This window comes from Macaca thibetana, chromosome 1 (genome assembly GCF_024542745.1).
Source record: "Macaca thibetana thibetana isolate TM-01 chromosome 1, ASM2454274v1, whole genome shotgun sequence".
Classification (NCBI taxonomy): Eukaryota; Metazoa; Chordata; class Mammalia; order Primates; family Cercopithecidae; genus Macaca; species Macaca thibetana.
Genome location: NC_065578.1, coordinates 107,104,466 through 107,128,071, shown reverse-complemented (window position 1 = coordinate 107,128,071; position 23,606 = coordinate 107,104,466). Strand labels below are relative to the sequence as shown.

At 38.2% G+C, this 23,606-nt stretch overlaps 1 protein-coding gene across 4 annotated transcripts in view; it reads left to right on the top strand.

The window, feature by feature from the left end:
* The window catches only part of VAV3 (vav guanine nucleotide exchange factor 3), a 397,627-nt gene that overhangs the window by 67,440 nt on the left and 306,581 nt on the right, over nt 1–23,606 (top strand). For all 4 annotated transcript variants that reach the window (XM_050778810.1, XM_050778804.1, XM_050778785.1 and 1 more), the window contains exon 2: nt 21,848–21,964. In XM_050778810.1, the coding sequence (XP_050634767.1) occupies nt 21,848–21,964 (117 nt within the window). The remainder of the gene's footprint in view (nt 1–21,847; nt 21,965–23,606) is intronic.

Below are 23,606 nucleotides of genomic sequence, written 5' to 3'. Positions count from 1 at the left end.
AAGGGTTTTCATACTCATATTTTAAACTTTTTAGCTTTTAATAAAAAATCTTTTAAGATGTGGCACACTCTAGTGGTTATGAGACTGGGTTTTATTGAACAGTGTAGGGGAAAGAGTGAGAGGGGATTTTAGAAAGTAAGGACAGCGATAAAATTTCATAAAATACATCTTAACGTGTACTATACCTTTCATTTCATAAAGGAGAGGACGGATTCTAGCACCATACATGAAGGAAGAGTGTAATCTCAGAATGCCAGGCTGCCATTCAGGAAGTACCAGCATGCTGTCTCAGATAAGCGGTTCTGAGGAACTGCAGTCCATGGTTTATGCACTTACTGAGTTACTGTGGTGTCATGGGCAGGATGAATGCGCATGAGGTGGTACAGGAGGCCAAATAGTGTAACTACAAGTCCCAGAGGAGGATAAAGCCTTCTTGACTTAACTGCGACCGTGGGATCCCTGGTGCTGTGTGGGTAGCTCCTTTCCTGCCTCACTTCCTCCCTTTCCTTCCCTCGTGGCATTCTCAGCTTTCCATATGCTTTTGCCGGGTCCTGGTTGCTCCTGTTCGCTCTCCTGTTGCTTCTGATACTCACCTCTTCTTGTCTTTTCTCTCTTTCTCCCTCTGCTTTTTCAATTCTCTTGATTTTCTCTGTAGAGAAAAGCTGATCTTTTAAGACACAGTCATCTTTTGGTATGAAGTATGTCTTTGACTACTACATACATATACCTACATATGAAAGTAGTAGTAGGCATATGTATGTAGTAGTCAACGGCATTTATTAATTTAGTTGTTCATTCAATATATATTTACTGCTGTATCTCTAGGCAACAGATGCAAGGCCAAGCCAAACCTCCTCCCTTGGGAATTCTCAGGACAGTGGCAGTTCCTTTGGGTCTTTAGCATTTATGGCAGGTGTCAGTGCTGCTCTGGCTCCTTGTGTTGCCATCTGGGTACTGTTTAAACTTTATTATGGACTGTGGATTTTTTTTGGTGAGAGTCTGTTTTTCTCACCCTTCTATCTGTTGAGTGCTGAGCAGAGTCTTGTACAGAATAGATTTCTTTTCCTATCTATTTCTGGAGAGGGGCTTTTTTTTGAAGACCTGATCAATGATTGGAGTCAAACTCTTTAGTCGCACATGGTCGTTTGTAAACTAACTGGCAAATGTTTCAGATTTCCCCTCTAATACGTAACAAGAACATATAGTCTGAAAAGTGTATAAATGGAACAGAACATGACATTCCTGTAGCCATTGTTTTTTTAAATAGAGATTATATCGCTGATTAATAACAAAATGCCAGTCTTTTAAAAGATGAAATTACAATGACCATATAGAATCACACACCTCCAACTTCTGCTGATCTTGATCTTAGTACATTAGGCTTGGGTTGTGTTTAGGTTTCTTGTGGCAGGTTTTGTGTTTGAGGAACTAAAGGACTTTCTAGTAAACATAGATTCAGGAGAGCAAATTTGTGAGTAAATACCTTAAAGTCTTTATATAAGTTTTATTGTTGTTAAATTCACTAACATAGAACAATAATAACAGTACAATAAATACAGAGAATGTACATGACATTTTAGATATCGAGTTGGTAATAATGGCTGCTGTGCGATTAATTTGGTGAAAGAGGGCAGTGATGATCCTGATTGGAAGATTGATAGTTCTTGGGTGGGGTGGGGATGGGGAGAGGCACTCCACTTGCTTTTCTTCTTCTTAAGGCCAGTTCTTAAGGACTTGCTCAAAGTAAGTCTGTCTCTAAGTGGAGAGCTTTATCAATTGATTTCTTTTTAACATTTGATATATGTCCAGTATGTTCTGCCAAACGTAGGTTGTCAACCAGTAATTTACAGAAATGGCTCCATGGTTCTGCAGTGCTCTGGCTTCCTAAATTGAACATTATGTATCTGTGCTGTCCTGATGGAATTAGAGTCCTGCAGGTGCTTGTGGCCATGGAAGAAAGTGTGTAGCAGCACCTCTCGCAGGGAGAGTTACTTCCTGCAAGAAGTCCAGGCTGAAAATGGATCCCCGCTGGGCCACGTTTCTGATGCCACTTCATTGAACACTTTCTGTGTAGCAGCAGTTTCCTAGTGTTACTGCTGAATTATTTCAGAGGTAATTTCCTGTGAGTTCCATATGCATAGTAACAATAAAGAATTTTTATATTGCTATATGATTCATGTTTATTAAGTATAAAATTTCACAGTTGTGTAAAAATATGCAAAATTTATAAATAATTGATTTTTGAGCAAGGACACAATATTGGGGTGGGATTACTATTTAATAAAAATGCTACTCTATTATTTATTGTAAATCTTTTACAAGTATACCGAAATCAGTGACATGGCCCATAATACCAGTTTTTCTTTCCTGTGTCATTGGGTAGTCTAAAGGTATAGTGAGGTGTTTAGTAACTTCATAGTTTAGTAACTGTGAAGCCAGGCTCCCTCAGTTTGAATCCCACCTCCTCTAACTATTGGCTGTATGACATTGGGCAAGTATTTAACATCTCTCTGCCCCTGTTTCCTCATCTGTAAAACGGGGATAGCTGTGAGAACTGGATAAGATTGCTTAGAATAGTGTCTGACAGAGTAGCACCTTTATAAGTGTTATTTCTACTAATTATTATTTTTCAGATTCCTGCATTATTTTTTATAACAGCAGATGACAGGCATTGTGAAAAAGTACCTTTATAAGTACAATGTAAGTGGAATACAAACGTTAGCCATGGTTTTCTACACCTTTGAGGAAATAAAATTGACTTTTGTTCCCCACTCACGTCCCGTGGGTGAGAGTCCAGTTCCTTTTCCAACAAATTTCTGAAGGCTTGGGGCTTACATTGTCATGGTCATTGCAGCCCTGTGTTCCTGCTCCTGCTTCCCATAGCTCTTTTTTTTTTTCCTCTTGGTCCCAAACTGACTTGGACAAGAAACTCAGTCTCTTCCTCTTGATTTCTCCTCACTCCCCCAGCTTCTCTCATTAAGCATTTGGGTGGACAGCGGAATTCATGGGAGGCTTTGGCAGTGGAGGTGAGAGGGGCTGAGATCTGTTGTAAATGATTTACAGCACCTTTTGTGTTAAAGCACACATGACTACCTGATAGAATAGTAAGCAGAATTTACATATGATAAAGAAATTCTAGCTGTGTGATAGACCAGGCCACTTCAGGCAACCAGAACACCAGGAATGCGCATTTATTCTCCTCTGTTATTAGGGGTACTTCTATGTGGGAAATGTTTGGGGAAGTACATTTGATAATTGCATCAAATAGTGAGCAAATAGTTTAAAATTTGTCTTTCAGTCACTGTTCTACAGTTTGCAGGTAACACCCTGTAGTATTTATATCTGCCATTTTTAAAAGTTAAGAATTATTAGGAAAGCATTTATTGTCTTTAATTATAGAGAGAGTAATATAACCATATTGTCTCTTTATGTCTTTCTTTTTGGGAGCTGCCTGCCAAGATTTAGGAATCATGTTGTTTTTCTAAACACTTAATTTCATCATAATGACATTTCTTGTCTAATGAGATTTGTATCACTTCCCTTATTATGAGATTTCAACTTGTTTTAATTGTGATGTCTGAGAACTTATACTGAAACTTGCTGTAGTCTGGAAGATATCTGTCCTAAGAGAAAGACATTTTACTTAATAAATTGTTGCCAGTTTACATTTCTGCCTTTTTTCCTTCTACCTTTTCTTCTTTGAGTAGTGAAAATTGCATTTTTATCTAGCTTTAAAATTTGCTCTCTGCAGCGAGATCTACTGAATGAAATCTTTTCTCAAAGTGATCTGCATGAAAATTTAAATTAATAAACATATGCCATTATTTGGAATATGATCTTTAATGAAAATTCTTGCCTAGGTAAGGAGTGTCCATTTACAGTCAATTATAGGAAATAATGTAACTATTTACAAGGATGCTTTTGAGGGATGGCATTGGTAGTCATTGATTGTTGCAGCCCCAATCAGTATTCTGTGTGTGCTTTGAGTGATACTACTTACCTTCACTTGCCAGGAGTCTGTCTTTACAGAACTGATGTGTTGATGGCAAATCATGATGCCCTGTTCTTGCACAGAGGTAGCCCTGACATTTATTTCATGAAAGAGTTTTCCTGTTTTGGGATCTTATGGGGATATTCATGAACATAATAGCCTACCTAGGAAAAAAGTTAGATATGGTGAAGAAGAACAATGCCATATTTAATGCTTGATCTTTAAAAAATAAGTTTCTTATAACCTTGCTCAGAAGAACACTAATATAGTTTGGCTGTTTCCCCACCCAAATCTCATCTTTAATTCCCACATGTTGTGGGAGTGACCTGGTGGGAGGTAATTGAATCATGAGGGCAGGTATTTCCTGTGCTGTTCTCATGAGAGTGAATAAGTCTCACGAGATCTGATGGTTTTATAAAGGGGAGTTTCCCTCCACAAGCTTTTTTTGCCTGCTGCCATCCATGTAAGACGTGACTTGCTCTTCCTTGCCTTCCACCATGATTGTGAGGCCTCCCCAGCCACTTGAAACTGGAAGTCCATTAAACTCTTCTTGCTGCATAAATTACCCAGTCTGAGGTATTTATCAGCAGCATGAAAACGGACTAATACAAACACACAGGCTTGTAAAAGTAGATTACTTTTAAGTAAACACTTTAACCCTGTGATTTTTATTATAAAGTTGGAGATGGGTTCTTTGGGGAAAAGTATTTTCCTAGATGTGTAAAAATCAAACTTTAAAAAGGAGCAAATGTTTAAAATTGAGTGTAGCAAAGTATTTATAGAAAATCATTTTAAATGTTATATAATCTTGCTGAAAAATAAGTCACTAAATAAAGTTATACTGCTAAAAATGAAAATGTTCGTGACAGAATAACTGGCTATAGGAACATCTCACTGTGTATTGTTATTTTTGTAAGTTGACACTGGAGCTTTAGCAACTTGACCAAGTTTTTTACTCTGTGTATATTTTTAATTCTTGCATTCTCTGATTTTAGTTGACCTATTTTAACTGTTTCCAGAATCATCTAGAGGATGATTTTTATTAGTCATGAGCTGGAGGCCAGTTAGTGCTCAGCCTGATGTTAAACCCCATACAAATGGGCACATGGGAAAGGAGTGGGCAGTTATTGTTGAAATATTATTGCTGAATTCAAAATGGATATAGGAATAGGGGGAAATCTAGCCAAGAAAAAGGTTATCTTTGTCTTCTTTAGACTTGAGGGCATGGAGACTATGACATGAGCAAACTTAATACTTGATTTTCAGAAATTCAGGGAAAAATATTCACTCACAAAATAATTTTAGAATGCCTATAATTTTTAACGGATACATGATGATGTAGCAAATTTATTGTAGTCTTTATATATAGATATAGAGGAGTCTACATCATTTTTTTTGTAACTAATTTTTTAGTTTTTGCCTAAATTCAGGTATCTAAGATGAAATGTTGGTTAAAGAAACTAAAAATAAAAAAAATAAAAGGGCAAGGAGAATCAGAAAAAATCAGAAAAGGAAATTTACAGGGGAGTGAGGAGATGGCAATGATACTTGCATTTGTACAACTCCTTCAGGTTAAATGCTGCTCGTTGGACTGTGAACTCCTTGGGAAATGACCTATCTTCTCTTTGTATCTTTAGCATCTAGTCTTGTACTCAGCCTATGCTTAAAGTGGCACCTAGTACATAATGGGCACTTAGTCAGTGCTTAATGAATGCAATCAATTAATGAAACTTAGATTTCTCATAGGTTATCTCACCTAATATAAGTCCTTTAAGGAAAATGTAATTTTCCCCATATTATAAAAGGATAAACCAAGACTCTCATGGGTTAAACGATTGCCAAATAGTGACAATTCTGCTAACAATGGCATGCCATTATGACATATTAGTCACATAAAATTAGAGATATATTTTTATTTCATGATTTGTCATTTTATTATCATTAGCAATAAGTAATATTTAGTGAAAACTTACTGCTTCTTAAAATTACTCTTGACATTCGTAATTTCACTAGACTAAATACTATCCTATAAGGAAGAGAGAATCATCTACATTTTATAGTTTGGAGCTTAAAAGGATAGGTTACCTTTCAAGTTTACCTAGCTAGTGCATGAGTGACTTGAAAGCAGCCTGGTCTGACCCCTGAGCTCTTTTTTTTTTTTTTTTTTTTTTTTTTGAGATAGAGTCTTGCTCTGTCCCCCAGGCTGGAGTGTAATGGTGCGGTCTCGGCACATTGCAACCTCTGCCTCCTGGGTTCAAGCAATTCTCCTGCCTTAGCCTCCCAAGTAGCTGGGCTTACAGGCGCACATCACCACATCTGGCTAAGTTTTGTATTTTTAGTAGAGATGGGGTTTTACCACATTGGCCAGGCTGGTCTTGAACTCCTGACTTCAGGTGATCCACCCGCTTTGGCCTCCCAAAGTGCTGGGTTTACAGGCATGAGCTACCGTGCCCGCCCCCAGTGAGCCCTTTCTTAATGACTACGCTAAGTTACCTCCTTCTAGTCACACAGTTCTTGGTGGCAGAGCCAGGATTTGCATCCAGGTCTTTTGTTCCTAGTTTTCTTCACCTGTATGTTGTGTATGTGTGTATGTATCTCATTTACCTTGTAGTAGACCATGATCAGGACATAGAATAATGACCAAAAACCTCAATTCTGTTAGTATAGAATTTGGTAGATTTTGTGAAAGATATTGATTAAAATGATACAACATCTGAGAGGAGAGAATGACTATCACTACCTGGAGTTGCCATGCAAGGCTTAACACAGAAATGTAACGGCATGAAGAATAAGGGATACTCCAGGTAGAGAAAAAAGAATTGAAGAATGACTATGCAATTTATTGTCCAAATGAGATTTTTTTTTTTTTTAAAGAAAGGGACACTAGCAATAATTGTGGTAGGACAACAGGGTGTGAACCAGGACCATCAGTGGAAACTGGGACAGTGGCAACAACTGATAATACAAGCATGGAGGGTATCTAGGCTAGAAATGGACTGCCCTTCCAAGGCAGAGGAGCTTCAGAACGGCACACCAGCCAAGAAAACAGCTCCCTATGAAGCAGGAAACAAGAATCGCCATGCATGCCTCGTCCCAGGAGGAGGGGAGCTGGGGTTGTTCCTCATTAGTGGGGTTGTTACTCATTAGGGTACAACATTCAAAATGAGGGAAAAGTCTGTGGTGATACATAAGTCTGTTGCTTTTATTTCTTTTATTTTTATTTTTTGAGATGGAATATTTTTCCTTAACTGGATAATACTGCTATATGATATGCGAACAGCAGACTAATGCTAATGCTACATCAATTCACTAAATGAATTCTGTTATACTGTAATTTGAACTCTCCTCACCACAACTTATTTAAAAAGTACTGTTAAAAAAAAAAGAAAGATACAGTAAAAAAATTACATTTTAATTCCTCATGAGTAAATTGATAAGTAACTGGAAAATCATCACTGGGAGAACATGGAATAGTCAAGCATAACAAACCTACAGAAAGATAATTATCTACAAATGTAGGAGGTACATTTACCTGCCTACCCACCTCTTCAAACCTAAGTCTCTTCCTCCTCATTTAACCTGCCCTTGTCTTGTAACAGTACTTACCTGTATCAGGTAAGTACTGTTACAATTCCCATTTACAGACAAAGCCACTGGGGCACAGCCAGTTAAAACAATTGGCCCTACGTCACATAGCCAGTAAGTGATGGGGCAAGGTTCTAACCCAGGCTGTTGGCTCCCAAACCATGCCTTTAACAACCATGTCTCCTATATGGCAGACTGTCCCAAACTAGGGAACTGGGAGCTACAGGTTCTGTCCTGAAGGGGATGATAATCTTGTGAAGGAGAGAAACACATGAGCAGGACATGTCAATCCCAGTGTAACACTAGGTTTAGTTCCAATGAAGGAAGATTCATATCTCCAAGGAAGTGGCTGAACTGCACATCCAAGGAAGAACAAAAAGGTCATGAGAAACAGTATGCTGAGAAGCAAGGGGACTAACACATGCAAAGGCCTGGCCAAAATTTTGGAGGAAATGCAGTAATTCAACTGGAAGTCAGAATTAATTTCTCCATAAGGACAAGGTAATGCCTCACAGCAATGACCCTGTCTCCTGCAAACAACTTACAGTATTGACATATGTCCCAGGTATGACACTAAGAACTTGCCATGGAGTATCTCAGTTAATACACATAGTCCGATGAAGATGACGCCATTATTCCATTCTGTCCATAATGAAACTGAGATGCCACAAATAACCCAAAGCTATGGAGCTAATAAGTGTAGAGTCAAATCCGCTGCCCCTGCCAGCACCCCTCCCTGCCATGCTACACAGCCTCTCAGGGAGGGGTTCTACAGCAGCCTTAGGACTGGACTGCAGGCACCTGCCACTTATCCAGACTTGTGTTCCACTCTAAGAAACGCCTGGCAGGGCACCATTGCTTGAGAAAACATGCTACAACCAACTTAAATTGTTGGAACAAACAAAGTTGAGGACTTCCTTTATTTGGTGTTACCCCCCAAGCTTTAAGAATTCTAAGTGGATGGGTTCTGTATAGTGGGTAGTTTCCAAAATAGCTTTTCCCTTCCTGTGAATCTTATTCATCTAGGTTTGTACAAACTTGTACTTTCTTCCTTCAATTCCACTCATGCTGGAAACGTCCGTCAAACTCCTCCATTCCTCACCCTTTGCTCTCCCCAGCAGCACACCCCCACCCAGGAGTTCATGCTTTTATATCTGCTGCTGATCTGCAGTGTTTAGAATAAACTCAAATTTGCAAAATAAAAATGAAACGAAAACCTACATTTGTCATGGGAAAGAAAAACTATTAGAAAAAGTTTTTTTTTTTTTTTTTAAATACAACAAAAACACATCCAAAAGCATTACATTAACAAACGTTCTGCCAATTGTATTTCTATTCAAAGGCAAGGAAACAAAGTAAGTCTGTAAAGTAAAACAAGAAAGTAAATATAAGTTGTTAAGTTAAACTAGAAATAGATGAAACACTTGTTAGTATGTTTTCACTAGTCAAAGAGAACTTCTCCATGGTTTGCTCTCAACTCTAAGGCTGTGGGCCAACCCAAGCCCCAGGCCCCACCCTTTACTCGCGGAGACTCTGTCCAACCTGGCAGGGAGCAGTAGCCATGAGGACTGCGCTCTTACCCGCATGGCAGACACACTTCAGTCAAACTCCAGGAAGTCAACTTTGATCTTAATGGCTTCAATCATGGACTGAATTTAGTGTTTTCTTTTGGCTACAGTGACCCACCAGTGCATGTTGTTAAAAACAGCAATATCAATAATACTCTCATAAATAAATGTAATCTGATTTTAAATCATTGCATCACAGTTTTATCAAATATCACAAGAATTATTCTTTGGGATAGAAATCTGCCCAATACGTAAAATCAGCAACCATTCATTCTGGCTTTTTATGAATCTTCTATGAAATGTAAATTCCACTGTTTGGTCCTTCTATCTCCGTGATAAATGCCCCCAGAATACCCATATTTGAATATCCAAATTACATCCCTCATATTGCCTTTCATATTCAGAAAGTTTTAAAAAATCTTTTATTAAGCATGTGTCTTAATTTTCAGTTCAAAACCCTCGGTTACTATTCACAGAAAGCCAGGGTGTATAAGTGCCACTTCTGAATGGTACCACTCTGATACCCCAACCCATACACCAACACCAACCCCTGCTCAGATACTTGGCCCTCTCTGATGTTTCATGACCCACAGGTGCTTTGATCTCCTTACCCAAACTAAATACATAATAATTTTTCTGGCACATATTTAATTTTTTCTAGTTCATTTTCTGCTTTGTCATTTTTGTTACAGTTAAGTTGGAAAGATGCATCATTAAACTTGAAATAATTATTAATTTTACAAAATAACAATTTTTCTGGCCTCCAGCTGGGCTGTTTTGGTTCTATCCAAAAATTGAGGGGGGGTGGTTATTTTGTAAAGTATCATTAAGATCAGACTTAGGAATACTATGTTAATTCTTCTATATAAAGTAAAATGAAAGGATTAATAGTTACTTTATAATCTTGTATTATTATGCCTACTGGCATAATCAAATACATCAGAGAATGCTGTTATTAACCCTATACTGTGATATCTTCTTTATTGAAAGAGGTAATCTGTAGTCAACTAAAAACAAAGTGCAACATTCCCCACGGTGATTTCAACTTCAGAAAAAGTTGGCCTGTATAATTTCTATGTAGAAATAACCAACGAAACCAGTGTTTAAACTGCTGCTCAGATCAGCAAAACACCTAGCACTAGACTAGGCAACCTACCCTCCCCTCTTCCTTCTCCCAACTACAAAGGAGAACACCACTTTCTTTCTCAATGCCTTTCAGCAGGCTTCTTCTCTACCCTGTTACCCTGAGTCACTTTTTTTTTTTTTTTTTGGAGATGGAGTTTCTCTCTTGTGGCCCAGGCTGGAGTGCAGTGGTGCAACCTAGGCTCACTGCAACCTCCACCTCCCAGGTTCGTGCAATTCTCCTGCCTCAGACTCCCGAGTAGCTGGGATTACAGGTGCCCACCAACACACCTGGCTAATTTTTGTGTTTTTAGTAGAGACGGGGATTCACTGTGTTGGCCAGGCTGGTCTTGAACTCCTGACCTCAAGTGATCCAGCTGCCTTGGCCTCCCAAAGTGCTGGGATTACAGGTATGAGCCACTGGGCCCGGCCTACCCTGATTCACTTTGAAACAAAATTATTTCATATATATCAGTCACTGTTTCTCTGTACTAAATTACATTCTATTTTCTGTCTGTATTTCTACCTAATTGATATTCTCTCTGCATGCACACACCTCTGAATTTAACATCATCTCCAAATTTTATGTAAATTTAAAGATAGGACCATCTACATTTTACAATCTGGGGCTTAGAGAAGGTAAGTAACCTTCCTAAATTCACCTACCCAGCACCAGTGGGTGGGTCTGACTCCTGGGCTCATTTTTAATGACTACAGTAAATTACCTCCTTATGGCCCACAATTCTTGATGGCAGAGCCAGGATTTGCATCCAGGTCTTTTGTTCCAAGTTCTCCTGTGTGGTGTGGTGTGGTGTGTGTGTGTGTGTGTATGTGTATGTGTATGTCACTTGCCATGTAGCAGGCTATTTTCAGGGCATATAACAATGCCCAAAAAACCTCAGAAATCTGTTACTGTATGATAGTATGCAATTGGGTAGATTTTATGAAAGATGTTTGATAAAAGTAGTAAACATCTGAGAGGAGAGAATGACTATCACTACCCATAGTTGCCATGCAAGGCTTAACACAGAAATGTAATGGCATAAAGAATGAGAAATACTCCAGGTAGAGAAAAAAGAAATGAAGAATGACTATATAATTTATTGTCCAAAACAAATGTTTTTTAACGAAAAGGACACTAGCAATAATTGTGGTAAGACAACAGGGCTTGAACCAGGACCATGTGTGGTGAACCAGGACAGTGATCTTCCTACAGGAAAAAAACTGGTTTAGGCAGAAGGAGCTATATATACTGTTATGGCTGTTTAAAAATCAGATTAAAAGCCTTGCATTAATCTGCTACTGCTAGTCCAATTATTACCACTACTTCTATTCCACTGTTATGTCTATTGCTGACATTACTATTGCTAGTAATTATTACTACCACTGCTAGTCCAATTATTACCACTACTTCTATTCCACTGTTATTTTTACTGCTGACATTAATATTGTTAAACCACCACTATTTCCACTGATACCAAAATCCTCACTTTAGTCACTGTATTCTACTACTTCCTTATCGCGTGTGTAGAAAGAAATGCTTATTTCCCATACCCTAAGTAGCGAACCTTGCAAGCTTTCTTTGGAATGTAGATTGTGCCATATTTTAAAAAATTTTTATATTTTTATATTTTTTATATTTTTAAAGTGACTCAGGGTAGAAGGGTAGAGAAGAAGCCTGCTGAAAGGCATTGAGAAAGAAAGTGGTGTTCTCCTTTGTAGTTGGGGGAAGGAAGAGGGGAGGATAGGTTGCCTAGTCTAGTGCTATGTGTTTTGCTGATCTGAGCAGCAGTTTAAACACTGGTTTCATTGGTTATTTCTACATAGAAAGTATACAGAAAAAAATTTTTATATTTTTTATATTTTAAAAAATTGTTTAATTTTTTGGGCCAGGCATGGCTTATAATCCCAGCACTTTGGGAGGTTAAGGTGGGAGGATCATTTGAGCCCAAGAGTTCAAGGCCAGACAGGGAAACACAGTGAGACCTCATCTCTACAATAAAATAAAAAATAAATTAGTGAGGCATGGTGGTGCATGCCTGTAGTCCCAGCTAGTCTAGAGACTGAGGTGGGAGGATCACTTGATCCCATGAGATCAGATTGAGGCTGCAGTGAACTGAGATTGCACCGCCACTCCAGCCTGGGCGAGAGAGCTAGAAAGACCCTGTCTCAATAATAATAATAATTTATTTTTAATTTTGGGGGGTACACAGTAGGTGTGTGTGTTTATGGGGTGCATGAGTTATTTTGGTACAGGCATGTAGTGTATAATAATGGCATCATGGAAAATTGGGGATCTGTCCTCTCAAACATCCTTTGTGACATAAACAGCCCAATTGTACTCTTCTAGTTATTTTAATATGTACAGTTAAATTATTATTGACTATAGTCCCCCTGTTGTGCTATCAAATACTAGGTCTTATTCTTTTTAACTTTTATTTTTTTTTTCTAAACTGGGCCCCATCTCTGGCTTGCTTTGAGCTAGCTGTCTTCTGGCTAACAAAATAGTTGAGTGCTACTTTCTTTCACTAAAGGCAGTGATATGCACCACTTTCATTAGCAGGTTAATTAACTTAGGAAAATAGATGATTCAGGCTAACTTTGACCTCTGCACTTCCCAGGTATTCAGTTTTTTAGTGCAAAGACTGAAAACACAAAAGGAGGAGTAAAGATGCTCCTTGTTTTCCTTTTCTGTGTCCAGAGGCTAATGCAGGGGTTGACAGAAAAACCTTTGAAACTGAGTTTCTAAGTTTCTGCCAAGGGAGAGGGGTGCAGTGCTCCCTCTTATAAGGACAAGGGCTGTTGAAAGCAGCAGAGGGCTTGTGTGTGTGTGTTATGGTGACTGCTGGCCAAGGGCCCCTGAAAATCAGTTGGCAACTTCCCACTGAACACACACCAGAGGCAGGAAACACAGATTAAAGATCATGCCTATGAATGTAATTGCCTAATAATTTAAAATCTTTATTGATATTATTTATCAATATTAACATCACTTCTAAAAATGTTCTTAGATAACTTTAAAAAGACACATTGCTCTATTAACATTGAAATAAGAGGATATGATGACAATTTAATGTGAAATTTTACTGAGTTCCCTGACTACTAAGGAATGGTTGCATTTAATTTTTCCTAGAGATAAACTGCATCAGGATTCATTCATCAGTTTATTTGAAAACGTGTATGTGCTATAAAAGCTTTAGGATACAAAGACAATATAGATGTATTCTTTACTCTCAAATATTTACTATATCATAGGGCACTATGTGGTCAGACAGATATATTATAGTCAAGTACAGTTATTACCATAGCAGGTGTGAGCCAAGTGCTGCAGAGCAAAGGGGGTGCATGCGTTTTTACAATTTAGCCCTGCATTTATGAGCTTAGCCATTTCAATATAATTACGTATAACTCATGAAAGTACATTATCATTGAATACTGTGAAAAATAAACCTGTTAACTTTAAGTGGTAAATTACTGTATTTTTGAACGAATGACTTAAAAAATTACCCATTAGAAATGAGTTGTGGCCTGGACAATAATCAAAACAGAAATATTGGCTTTTAATTTGCTGAGAATAGGGAGGTTTTGGTTTAGTGAATTGATCACAAGATTAGCGCTAAGGAACAACCCTTCTCCATTTATGTCCTCTCTGCATATCCTTTAGGGTCGTCATTTACTGTGATATGAGCATCAGTATGAAAATAATTTGAAGCTTCATATTGTGCAGTCCTAAACTGATAGCACGTGTAACATACTTATTTTGTAATTCAGGGGACATCTGAAGATATGATTTCTTAGAATGAGGATTATGATGCCCCTTCTGTTAGGACCCACTGATTCACAGGGGAAAAGGACAAATAAGGTCCTCATACAAATAAAAATTCCTTTTCTTTTATTAAATTTCTAGGAGATGTACGATTTAGCTCACCTAATTTTCAAAGAGAGATATAGAGAAGATATGGTGAAAGGGACAGAAACAGAAAACTCCAGTAAGAGAGAAGCTTGATGTTATTATGTTCCTTCCTCCCCTTCCTCCTTACCAGTTAAAAAAAGAATGTTCTGAGCCCTTTGGAGAGGGATAGAGGAGGAGTTATGATGAGAAGAGGACTAACGAGAGGCTTGATAAAGTCTAAGCTGGGACTCGGCTAAGAAGGAGAATTCTTCTTGTACCTTAATGTTTGTAAATCGGCTTCATGGTCGTCTCTTCCGTGCCTTTCAAAACTGCCAAATATTTTATTATAATGGCCACTCATAATCTGAATTATGCCAGACCCTCAAATTCAGGGCCCATCCTTCAAATGCAATAGCAAGTGTCCTACTGAGAACTTCTTTCTTCTGAAACCCTGAGAACTTCTTTCTTCAACACACAGCTTGGCTCTGGGTGGTCCTTGCCTCATCAAATTTAAGTTAGAAAATCTACATGGTGTGAAGGTCTATTAGGACTCACCGACCTTCTCATGAAATGTCATTTCTCAGTTGGGATTGAAATAACTCATCTCACAATAAGCTGTAGAGGTTTTTCCTCTTCCATTGCCTCAGTTAACACAACTAGTCCATTACTGCTAGCAATTTTGGAGAAGTTGGTGTTTATTTTTTCAAATAAAAAAAGGAAAGCCATTCTGTTTGCATTCATATCTTCGAGAAAAGTCAAGATGCCTTTTGCACGTAGAGAAAAAGGAAACCATACACTTTTAAGGGGTAGAGGAAAAGGAGTGAATCAGAGTTTTGTAGTGAACTTTAGCAGTCTGACCTTCAAATGTTTCCTTTTTTAAGCATCAGTATTGCTAACATTAAAGTGGTAACAGGAGGCTGCACCTTGAAAAGCTACTCATGCCTTGTCTGTTGCAGTAGCTACCTGGTTATGAAACATTTTCTAATCCAGAGAGCTTTGGCCTGATGTATAATTTTAGGATGTTTTAGACCTTGATGGTGTTAAACTTTCTTCTTCATAAGTTATGTGCATCGATATTGAGTGTTTTTCTACCATTTTCCTTCCTCACCTTGAAATAAGCAAGCTATTCATGCCCTTCTGAAGAGGCAGAGAGGCTAAGCATGGTTGTTGAAGACACATGGCTTTGTTGTTAGAATACATCACTTTTCACTGGATATACCTGAGAGAGAGGCTAGGTAACATCTAATAACTGGGAATTCGCTTATGTGGAGACAAGAATTAACTGACTCCCTGGCCTCCTTTTTACACACTATGTCCCCCAATTTGCTAAGTTACCAGTTTCAGGGGATGCCCTGCTATCCATCCAGTGCCCAAGGCAGAGAGAGGTGCAGTTGTAATTCTCAGGTCTTCTCTTTTCTCTCCCACTGCTTCCCCACACACAGTCAATCAATTACCAAATATTTCTTTTCCATGTAATCTCCTAGAGTTCTTCCCATTTCTCCTTCTACTATCCTAGTCTAAATCCCATCATTTCTTGTTAAATTATATGATAATGTCCTGATTGTCCTTGTCTTGTCTTCCTATGCCACATCATCTCTCTAGTAAGAAGAAAAACATTTAATTCTATATGCTGCAAAAATGGAGTTAGTATAACATAGTAGTTAAGGATATGGGCTCTGTAGCCAGAATATCTGGATTTGAATCCTGACTCCATTACTTTGGCAAAAGCAGTTATGTAAATGTTGATAAATCTCTAAGCCTCAGCATGTATTAAAAAAAAATTAAAACTTTCCTGATTGGATTGTTGTGAGGATTGAGTGGCATAAACATTTAGCATAGAGCTTGACACACAGCAAGCACTTAAACGTCACTGCAACACCAATAATCATAAAATGCAAAGCTGAGTATTCCACTTTCCTTTGGTGCTTTTCTTTTTTTTCCAGACAGAGTCTCACTTTGTTGCTCAGGCTGGAGTACAGTGGGGGTGATCTCAGCTCACTGCAACCTGCATTTCCCACGTTCAAGAGATTATCATGCCTCAGCCTCCCCAGTAGTTGGGACTACAGGCGTGCGCCACCACACACAGCTTATCTTTGCATTTTTAGCAGAGATGAGGTTTTGCCTTGTTGGCCAGGCTGGTCTCGAACTCCTGACCTCAGGTGATCTGCCCACCTCAGCCTCCTGAAGTATTGGGATTACAGATGTGAGCCACTGCGCCTGGCCTCCAGTTTTCTAATTAAGACCTTTTAACCTCATCACTTCTAGGATAAAGCCAAGATCCCTTTGGCATACCATGGACATCCCAACTCCCCTCTCCTGTTCCTTCTCTCAGTGCTCTTGTCCAGAGACGTGTCCATCTCAACCACTTCCACTGCCCCAAGTGGTCCATGCTTTCATGCACATTCTTTGCCATTTACCTGGAACACCCTCTCACTACAAGTCTGGAAATTGCCTTTCTGCCTTCTAAACACCAGCCACCCCTTCTCTTTGTGTAGGTGACTCCCACTCATCCTTTCTTACCTCATGTATCAGTTATTCTGGAAAGCTGTCCCTGATACCCTAGGGCTCTCAAGGAGCATCTGAATGTATTCTTCATTGCACTTGCCAAACTGTTGTGTAACCATGGACTCACTTGTCTGTATGTTCTGTCAGACTATAATAAGCCTTTGAAGGTGGAGTCTGGATTGTGTTTGTTTTTCTTGTACGCAGTTCTTGGCATTTTTATTCAATTAACATTTGTTTAATATATTAATAAATCACTACCCAATTGGGGATTTGTTTTATGGAGTTTCATTATGCCTAGTGCAGAGGAGGCACCTCATCAATATTTGCTAAATGAGGATGCATGGCTATTTAAACTTTTGTGTATCCTTAATTGGCAACTCCTATATGGATACATTGAATACTTAAAGAAATTTAAAGTTATTTAATTCTAAGTACTGAAATTCCAAATTCTAACAAATTCTAAAGTTAACTCATGTAAATAAGTTAGATGATTTAGCAAAGTTGTACAACTTTTTTTTGTGTCAAAAATAGATATGGTTATGAAACAGTGAGCTGGATTTGCCCTTGTGAGTCATAAACTGTCTCAGAAGGCAGTATATTTGAAGCTGCTTCAGATGATTCAAAGGTCTAGCAGATAGCTTCTAATCTCAAAGAATGAATAGACTGGAAAAAAGACTTACACTCGAGTAATGTTGTGCCAAAACACCATGGGTAGCCATAAAATCATACATTCATCAGTTTTCTTCAGTTATCTCAATTTCCTTTTTGTCTGAACACAGTGAGATAAGAGTTGGCTTATTATGCACTCCACAAAGAAAATTATGGAATTTTCTGAGAGGAACATTAGATGCCACTTAGGCCAATCCTTTGTATATGAGCCTTTCTGTTGCAAGTGATAGATTGCTTAAGCAAATGTTGGAGGTATTTGTTCTTCTCATGTAATTGGCTCTTGTATTCTAGGAGCAGCGTGGTGGTTTCCAAATACTATTTATTGTATAAATGAAAACAAGACTCACTTGGAGAAATGGCTGATTCCAGAACCACAGTAGCGAAAATGTGAGATGTGCCTGGGACAACTTGATATAAGAAAGCAATTAAACAAAGATTAATGTAATTATTAATTATGTCAAAAGGAAACATGAACCAATTTGAAGGGACTCCCAGTGGCCGAATGTGGGACAATATGAGCATTAAAAAAGTAATCATGGCAATTGATTATTACACAAAGAGAAAAAAGGGAGGTCAGGGGAAGCTTTTTTTTTTTTCTGTTTTTTACAAAAGAATACTAGCATATAAATGAGAAAAGAATGATAGAGTTAGAAAAATCACTATTTTAAAGTCTCATGTGGAATAATTGAAGCAAGGATGATCAAGGAATACTAATCCCATTGTGAAAAAGTATTGGGAAATAGGACAGCCACATGGTACCACATCTTCACCCCTGCGTTACTTACTGCTATCAAGGGGGGACACGTACATTTACAATAGAGAGATGTGACAGTAACCATCTTAACTAAATGATTGAGTTTAGCCTCAATAACGATGGGGCACCCTAACATTTTGTGTCTTCTGATGTGATGAAATATGAAGTTCACAGTATGAGGTACTTTTATCAAAACCGTTTAATTTGAATCTAGGTTTAGCTTTCAATTCACAGGACATACAAGTGAAAGAATAATAGGTTTAATGATACCATGAAGAAACAACCAAACAAATGCAGAATTTGGGACATTTTGTGAGACAACCAGCCTGGACTCTTCAAAAAGTCAGTGTCATTAAAGAAGAATAAAGGCAAAAGGATTTTTAGATTAAAAGATACTGAAAAGGTAAAACCACCAAATGCAGTGGGTAAAACATGACTGGATCCTAGGCTGGGGAAAAAATAGTACTAAAAGTGGGCAATTGAGGAAATTTGAATACTGAATGGATATTACATAATATGAAATTATTGTTAATTTTTTTAGATATAATGGTATTGTTGATCTGTAGGAAAAATGTACTTATTCCCAGGAGTTGCATGTAGAGTCAGAGTATTTAGGAGTCAAGTGTTATCTGTAATTCATTTTCAAATAGCTCAGCAAAATAAATTTTGTAAATATATAAAGGGTATAGAGGCAAAAGCATATATAGCACTGTTGCAATTGTTGCATGTAGATGGAATGTTCATTGTATTATTCTTTCAACTTTTGTTCTGAAATTCAAAAAAATAAAATGAATAAACTGGAAAAAAATCAGTATGGTAAAAGCAAAGGAAAAGTCCTGGAGAGGACTGCTGGCAGGCTGGCAGGCTCACTTTCTCTGTTCCTCAGCTCTGCTCCTGTATGTGCGCAGAGCCAAACACTTGTGAGCACTGAGTGAAGTGTGAGCCTAGTATTATTACTCACATTTTGGAGCACTGGGAAAATCTCTTGATACATTTAATAGAGAAGCTCGAGGAAGAGCTTTGTCTTGTTCATTTTTAACATTTCTAATGTGTGTAATGTTGTAGGAATTCAAAAACTGTTGACTGAAAAATACATAAATAAAGGGGTGACCAAATTTGAGGATTGCCTGGAAAAGTGAGAGTATATAAGTGACTTTCAAATTCAGTAAATATTTGTGGAATTTAGTAGAACTGAACTAGTTAAGGGACAAGTAAGTTTAAGATGAATTCCAGAAGTAAGGGGAAGGCCTCTTTTTAAATCTTCTGTGCATGTAATATTTCAGATTGTTTTAACTTTTAGTGATAATACTTGCTTTTCTGAATTAGTGATCAAAGCCCTTTAGTGGAAGTCCTCTGCAGCTTTCCCTACAGGTGGGGATAGTTTGAGTTTGGTGAGAAATCTTCGGAGGGTGGCATGTGCAATTATGCTTTTGTTCCTTGGTGAGCTATGAGTTGGGCACTTAATTATGTAAACGATATTGCAAGAGAGCAGTTGCATAATCCCCAAGAGAGTAATTATTATCTGTCCTGGCAGAATGCAAGGCTTTTAATCTGTAAATAAGCAATTCTGTGTGGAAGAGCTACATGCAGAGTGATTCTGTGTCTTAAAGGTCTCTTATGAATTTTTTAAAGTGAAAGCAGTAACTGCATGTGCTGATTAACTGCTGCCTTTGTGTTTCAAAGGGTTTATGATGCTTCCCTTGTGGTTTTAATCCCTCCTGAAATATTTAAGCCTCTGAGAATGATTCCTGTAAAGGGTATAGTGTGTCTAAGTTAAGCCTATGAATAATCCGAATGTTTCAAATGTATTAATAGATGAAGTAAAAAAGATGCTTTCTGCAAATTAAAAAAAATAAAAACAAGATAAACAAAACAATGAAATAAGACACTGGCAACACTTTTAAAAAAGCAGAGACACAATAATTAGCTAATATGTTGCTCACTTTTTGATGGTTAGTAGTTTTTTTTCCATTTTTTAAACTTTATTTTGGTATAACTTACATATAATAAAATGCATTTATTTAAAGTTTTCACACGTGTATATTTTTAAAAATATGTGCCAGTGCAGTTAGGGTATGTGTGTATTTTGCTTAGGTGGATCTGAGTCTTTTAGACACTGAAAGCAAATTTTAAATTTTGTTTTTTTAAGTAGTCAATAGCATCTGCCTTCCCTCCTGTCTCCCTGTTAATAGTGTGGGTGAGCTGACCATGCTCTTCTCTAAGATCAGCTGCTGCACTTCAATACTTGATCTCTCCCCACTTCGCCTAATCAAGACTACATTTGGGGAACTGTCCCTCTTTCCTTTGTGACCAACTTTCCCTTCTCTATCGAGTTATTCCCATCAAAACAGAAACATGTCATGGCATCTTCAGCTGTTTCTTAAAACTCTTGACCATTTCTCTGTTCTCCTCTGCAGCAAAACTCAGGAGTCTATATTCTGTCTTCACTTCCTTTTCTCTCTCTGTCTCTGAAACCAGCTCCAAGAAGCCTTTCACCCCACTCCTCCATATAGAGCCTGCTTTTGTCAAGGTACCCGTGACTTTCACACTGCCAAAATCCACGGGCAGCACTTAGTCTAAATCCTAGTTGGCCATCTGCAGCATCTGATATAGTTTTTCACTTCCTTCATCTAGAAACACTTTCTTTAGTTGGCTTCAGGAAAACCCTATCTCCTGGTTTTCCTACTTCCTCACTGGTCACTTTTACTAAGACTCCTTTGTGAGCTCCTCCTCTTTTCCTGATCCTTTATAGTTCTTGACCCAGGTAGTCTCTTCTTTGCTCTTTTCCAAAGTCATTTCAGCCAGTGTCATGGTTAAACAGTTCTTTGTACACTAAAGACTCCCATATTTCTGTTTGAAGTATACACCTATCCCCTGAACTCCACACTTACTGGATGACTAATAGGCCTCTCAGATTTAACACAGTCAAAAAGTGACCACACTCTGGTCTTCCCACAGTTGTCTCTCACCTGGGATATTGCAAGAGCTTTCTGACTGGTTTTCCTGCCTCCACCCTAGCTGCAGCCCCTTTCACTGTATATTCAGCACAACAGGCCAAAAAGATCTTTTTAACCCATCAGATTATGTCCTCCTTTTGGCCAGGGCCTCCAATGACCTCCCATATCAGTCAGAGTAAAAACTGTCCAATAAGGATCTTCATCATCTGACCCCACTAGCTTTCCATCTCTCCTCCTTTTTCCCCTATTACTCACTCTGCCTGCATCGTCCCCTTTCTCAACACGCTCAGAGGCCTCTATGTCAGGACCTTGGTATGGGACACTTCTTTAGGCTGGGCTGTTGTGTGCTACGGTTCTCCATGGCTTGCTCCTTTTGCACCTCAGATCTCTGCTCCATCGTTCTCTTCTCTGTGAGACTTTCTCTAACCATCCTGTTTAAGTTCCCCCACCCAACCCCACCAACTTTCCTGATCCCTCCTCCAGGCTTTATTTTTCTCTGTTGCGCTTACCGTCATATGAAAGTAAAAATACTTTTTTTGTGTTTGTTGCTCTGTCTGTTTTGTCTGTCTTTTCATATTAGAATGTAAGTTTCATGAGAGTAGAATTTGCCTTGGTCACAGCTGTATCACCTGTGCCTGAGAGGGACTGCATGCTCAGTCAGTACTGCTGAATGAGTAATTGAAAAGTAACCTCAAAGGCTGCTTGATGCTTTCTTGTCATTTTTAGAGCAGTCTGAGTGTTCCAGAGGATAGATAGCTTTCAGAATAATTAACTATGTGCTAACAGCTCTTTTCCATTCCTCAGTTTCTCTGTTTGAAGAACATAAGGACATTTCTCACGGCCTGTTGTGAGACATTTGGAATGAGGAAAAGTGAACTCTTCGAGGCATTTGACCTGTTTGATGTTCGTGACTTTGGAAAGGTAATTATACTTCATTTTTAATATTACTTTTTCACTGGAAAGCATATAAGTAAATCGTTTCAAATCTAGAGGTAGGGCATGTGACTTAAGTGGCTTATGTATCTGCATTATATAGTTAAATTTCACATGTAGATGGCTTAGGAAAACCAAAAAAAAAAAAAAAAAAAAAAAAAAAAAAAACCACACACGTACAACAACACTACCAAAAAATTAGCATCTACTTTCCAAATGAGATTAGAATTATTTTGTAATTAAAATCATACACAGGTGGGAATCTTTTCTCCAGAGATAATTTTTTTCTGCTGGTCACCTCAGAGGGTAGGGTTACTATTATCTGCCCTTTAGGTTGATCCCTGGGCGCTCAGGCCTAAGAACCAGTATTCTCTTCCTCCAGTCTTCTCTATATCTGAAAGCTCCTAATTTTTGGAAGTTGAGAATGTTATGTTGTCGTTTTCTCTATTTTGACACTTGGTTAGGTGACTCGGAGAATACATGAATCTCAAGTGTTCGAGATTGTTGAATAATTTCTGTTGCTTGAATTTCAGCAGATATTTGTTGGATTTCAAGGACATTTTTCACATGGAAATTGTTTTAATATTTACTGTTATTATCTGTATGCACACTAAACACGTGTATAATAAGTGAAACAAATCATCCTTTCAGAAATTACGGTCATTTATTATGAAGTGAATGGACATAAACCTCTCACAAGTAACTAGCCATAAAATAGGTAATTAAGGTGACAGGACTTTAGCCCATGCTGATGTAATTGCATTATGAAAATAAGCAAATAAGGAGGAAAAAGCTAGTGCTATTAAGAAGTTTGTCCTTACTCTTGTAATTCAGGTGCTAGTGTCTTATCAAAAGGCTGTTTGAGAGTACACATTTTTTGATCTCTGAGATGTAATATTTTCATTAGAAAATAACCAATGGATTGCTCTTTGCTAAACAGCATAAACTTGAGACGGAAATATAAGAAATTTGATGCTGAAATACAGTGCATATGGGGAAGCCACTCTACCTGGGGAGGGGGAAGGCCCGGGTTCTCTCTCTGGTCTTAACCTGTGGTCATTTTGCGATCTAGAAGTCACCAGCCTTCTCGGGTATCAGGCTGCCTGCCAGCTTGGAAAGCTGTACAAAAGGAAGGGGGAGGGGGTAAGAATGTGGTTTCTAAGATTCCTTTAATCTCTGGAAAGCTGTGATTTAACTGTCTTGGGGTTCTTGGGGTCCAAAAAGTGATGGAGGATAGAAGATGATAATGAGTACAAGGAACTGAAAGCCAAGCCCCTAGTAAGGAAATGGGAGCACACTTGTCTGTGGCCACGAAGCATGGGTGAGGTGGACACTTCTGTAAGCTGTTGGCCCTGAAAAACACTGGAGATATTTCTGGCTTTATTTTTCTTTTATCCTTCCCCTATTCCTCCTGCACCTTTAAAAAATTCTTCTTTGATTTTCCTTTATTTTCACCCTCCATTTTGGGGAAATGAAAAATGAAAATGAATTGGGGAAATGAAAATTGAAAAAGTCTTGGCTTTTTAAAGCTCATTAAGGAACTATTTATTTTTCTTTTAAATTTGCAAGAAATGGTGTTGATAAGTGTCGGAAAAATATATGAATACTTTAAAATGCATGGTATTGTTCT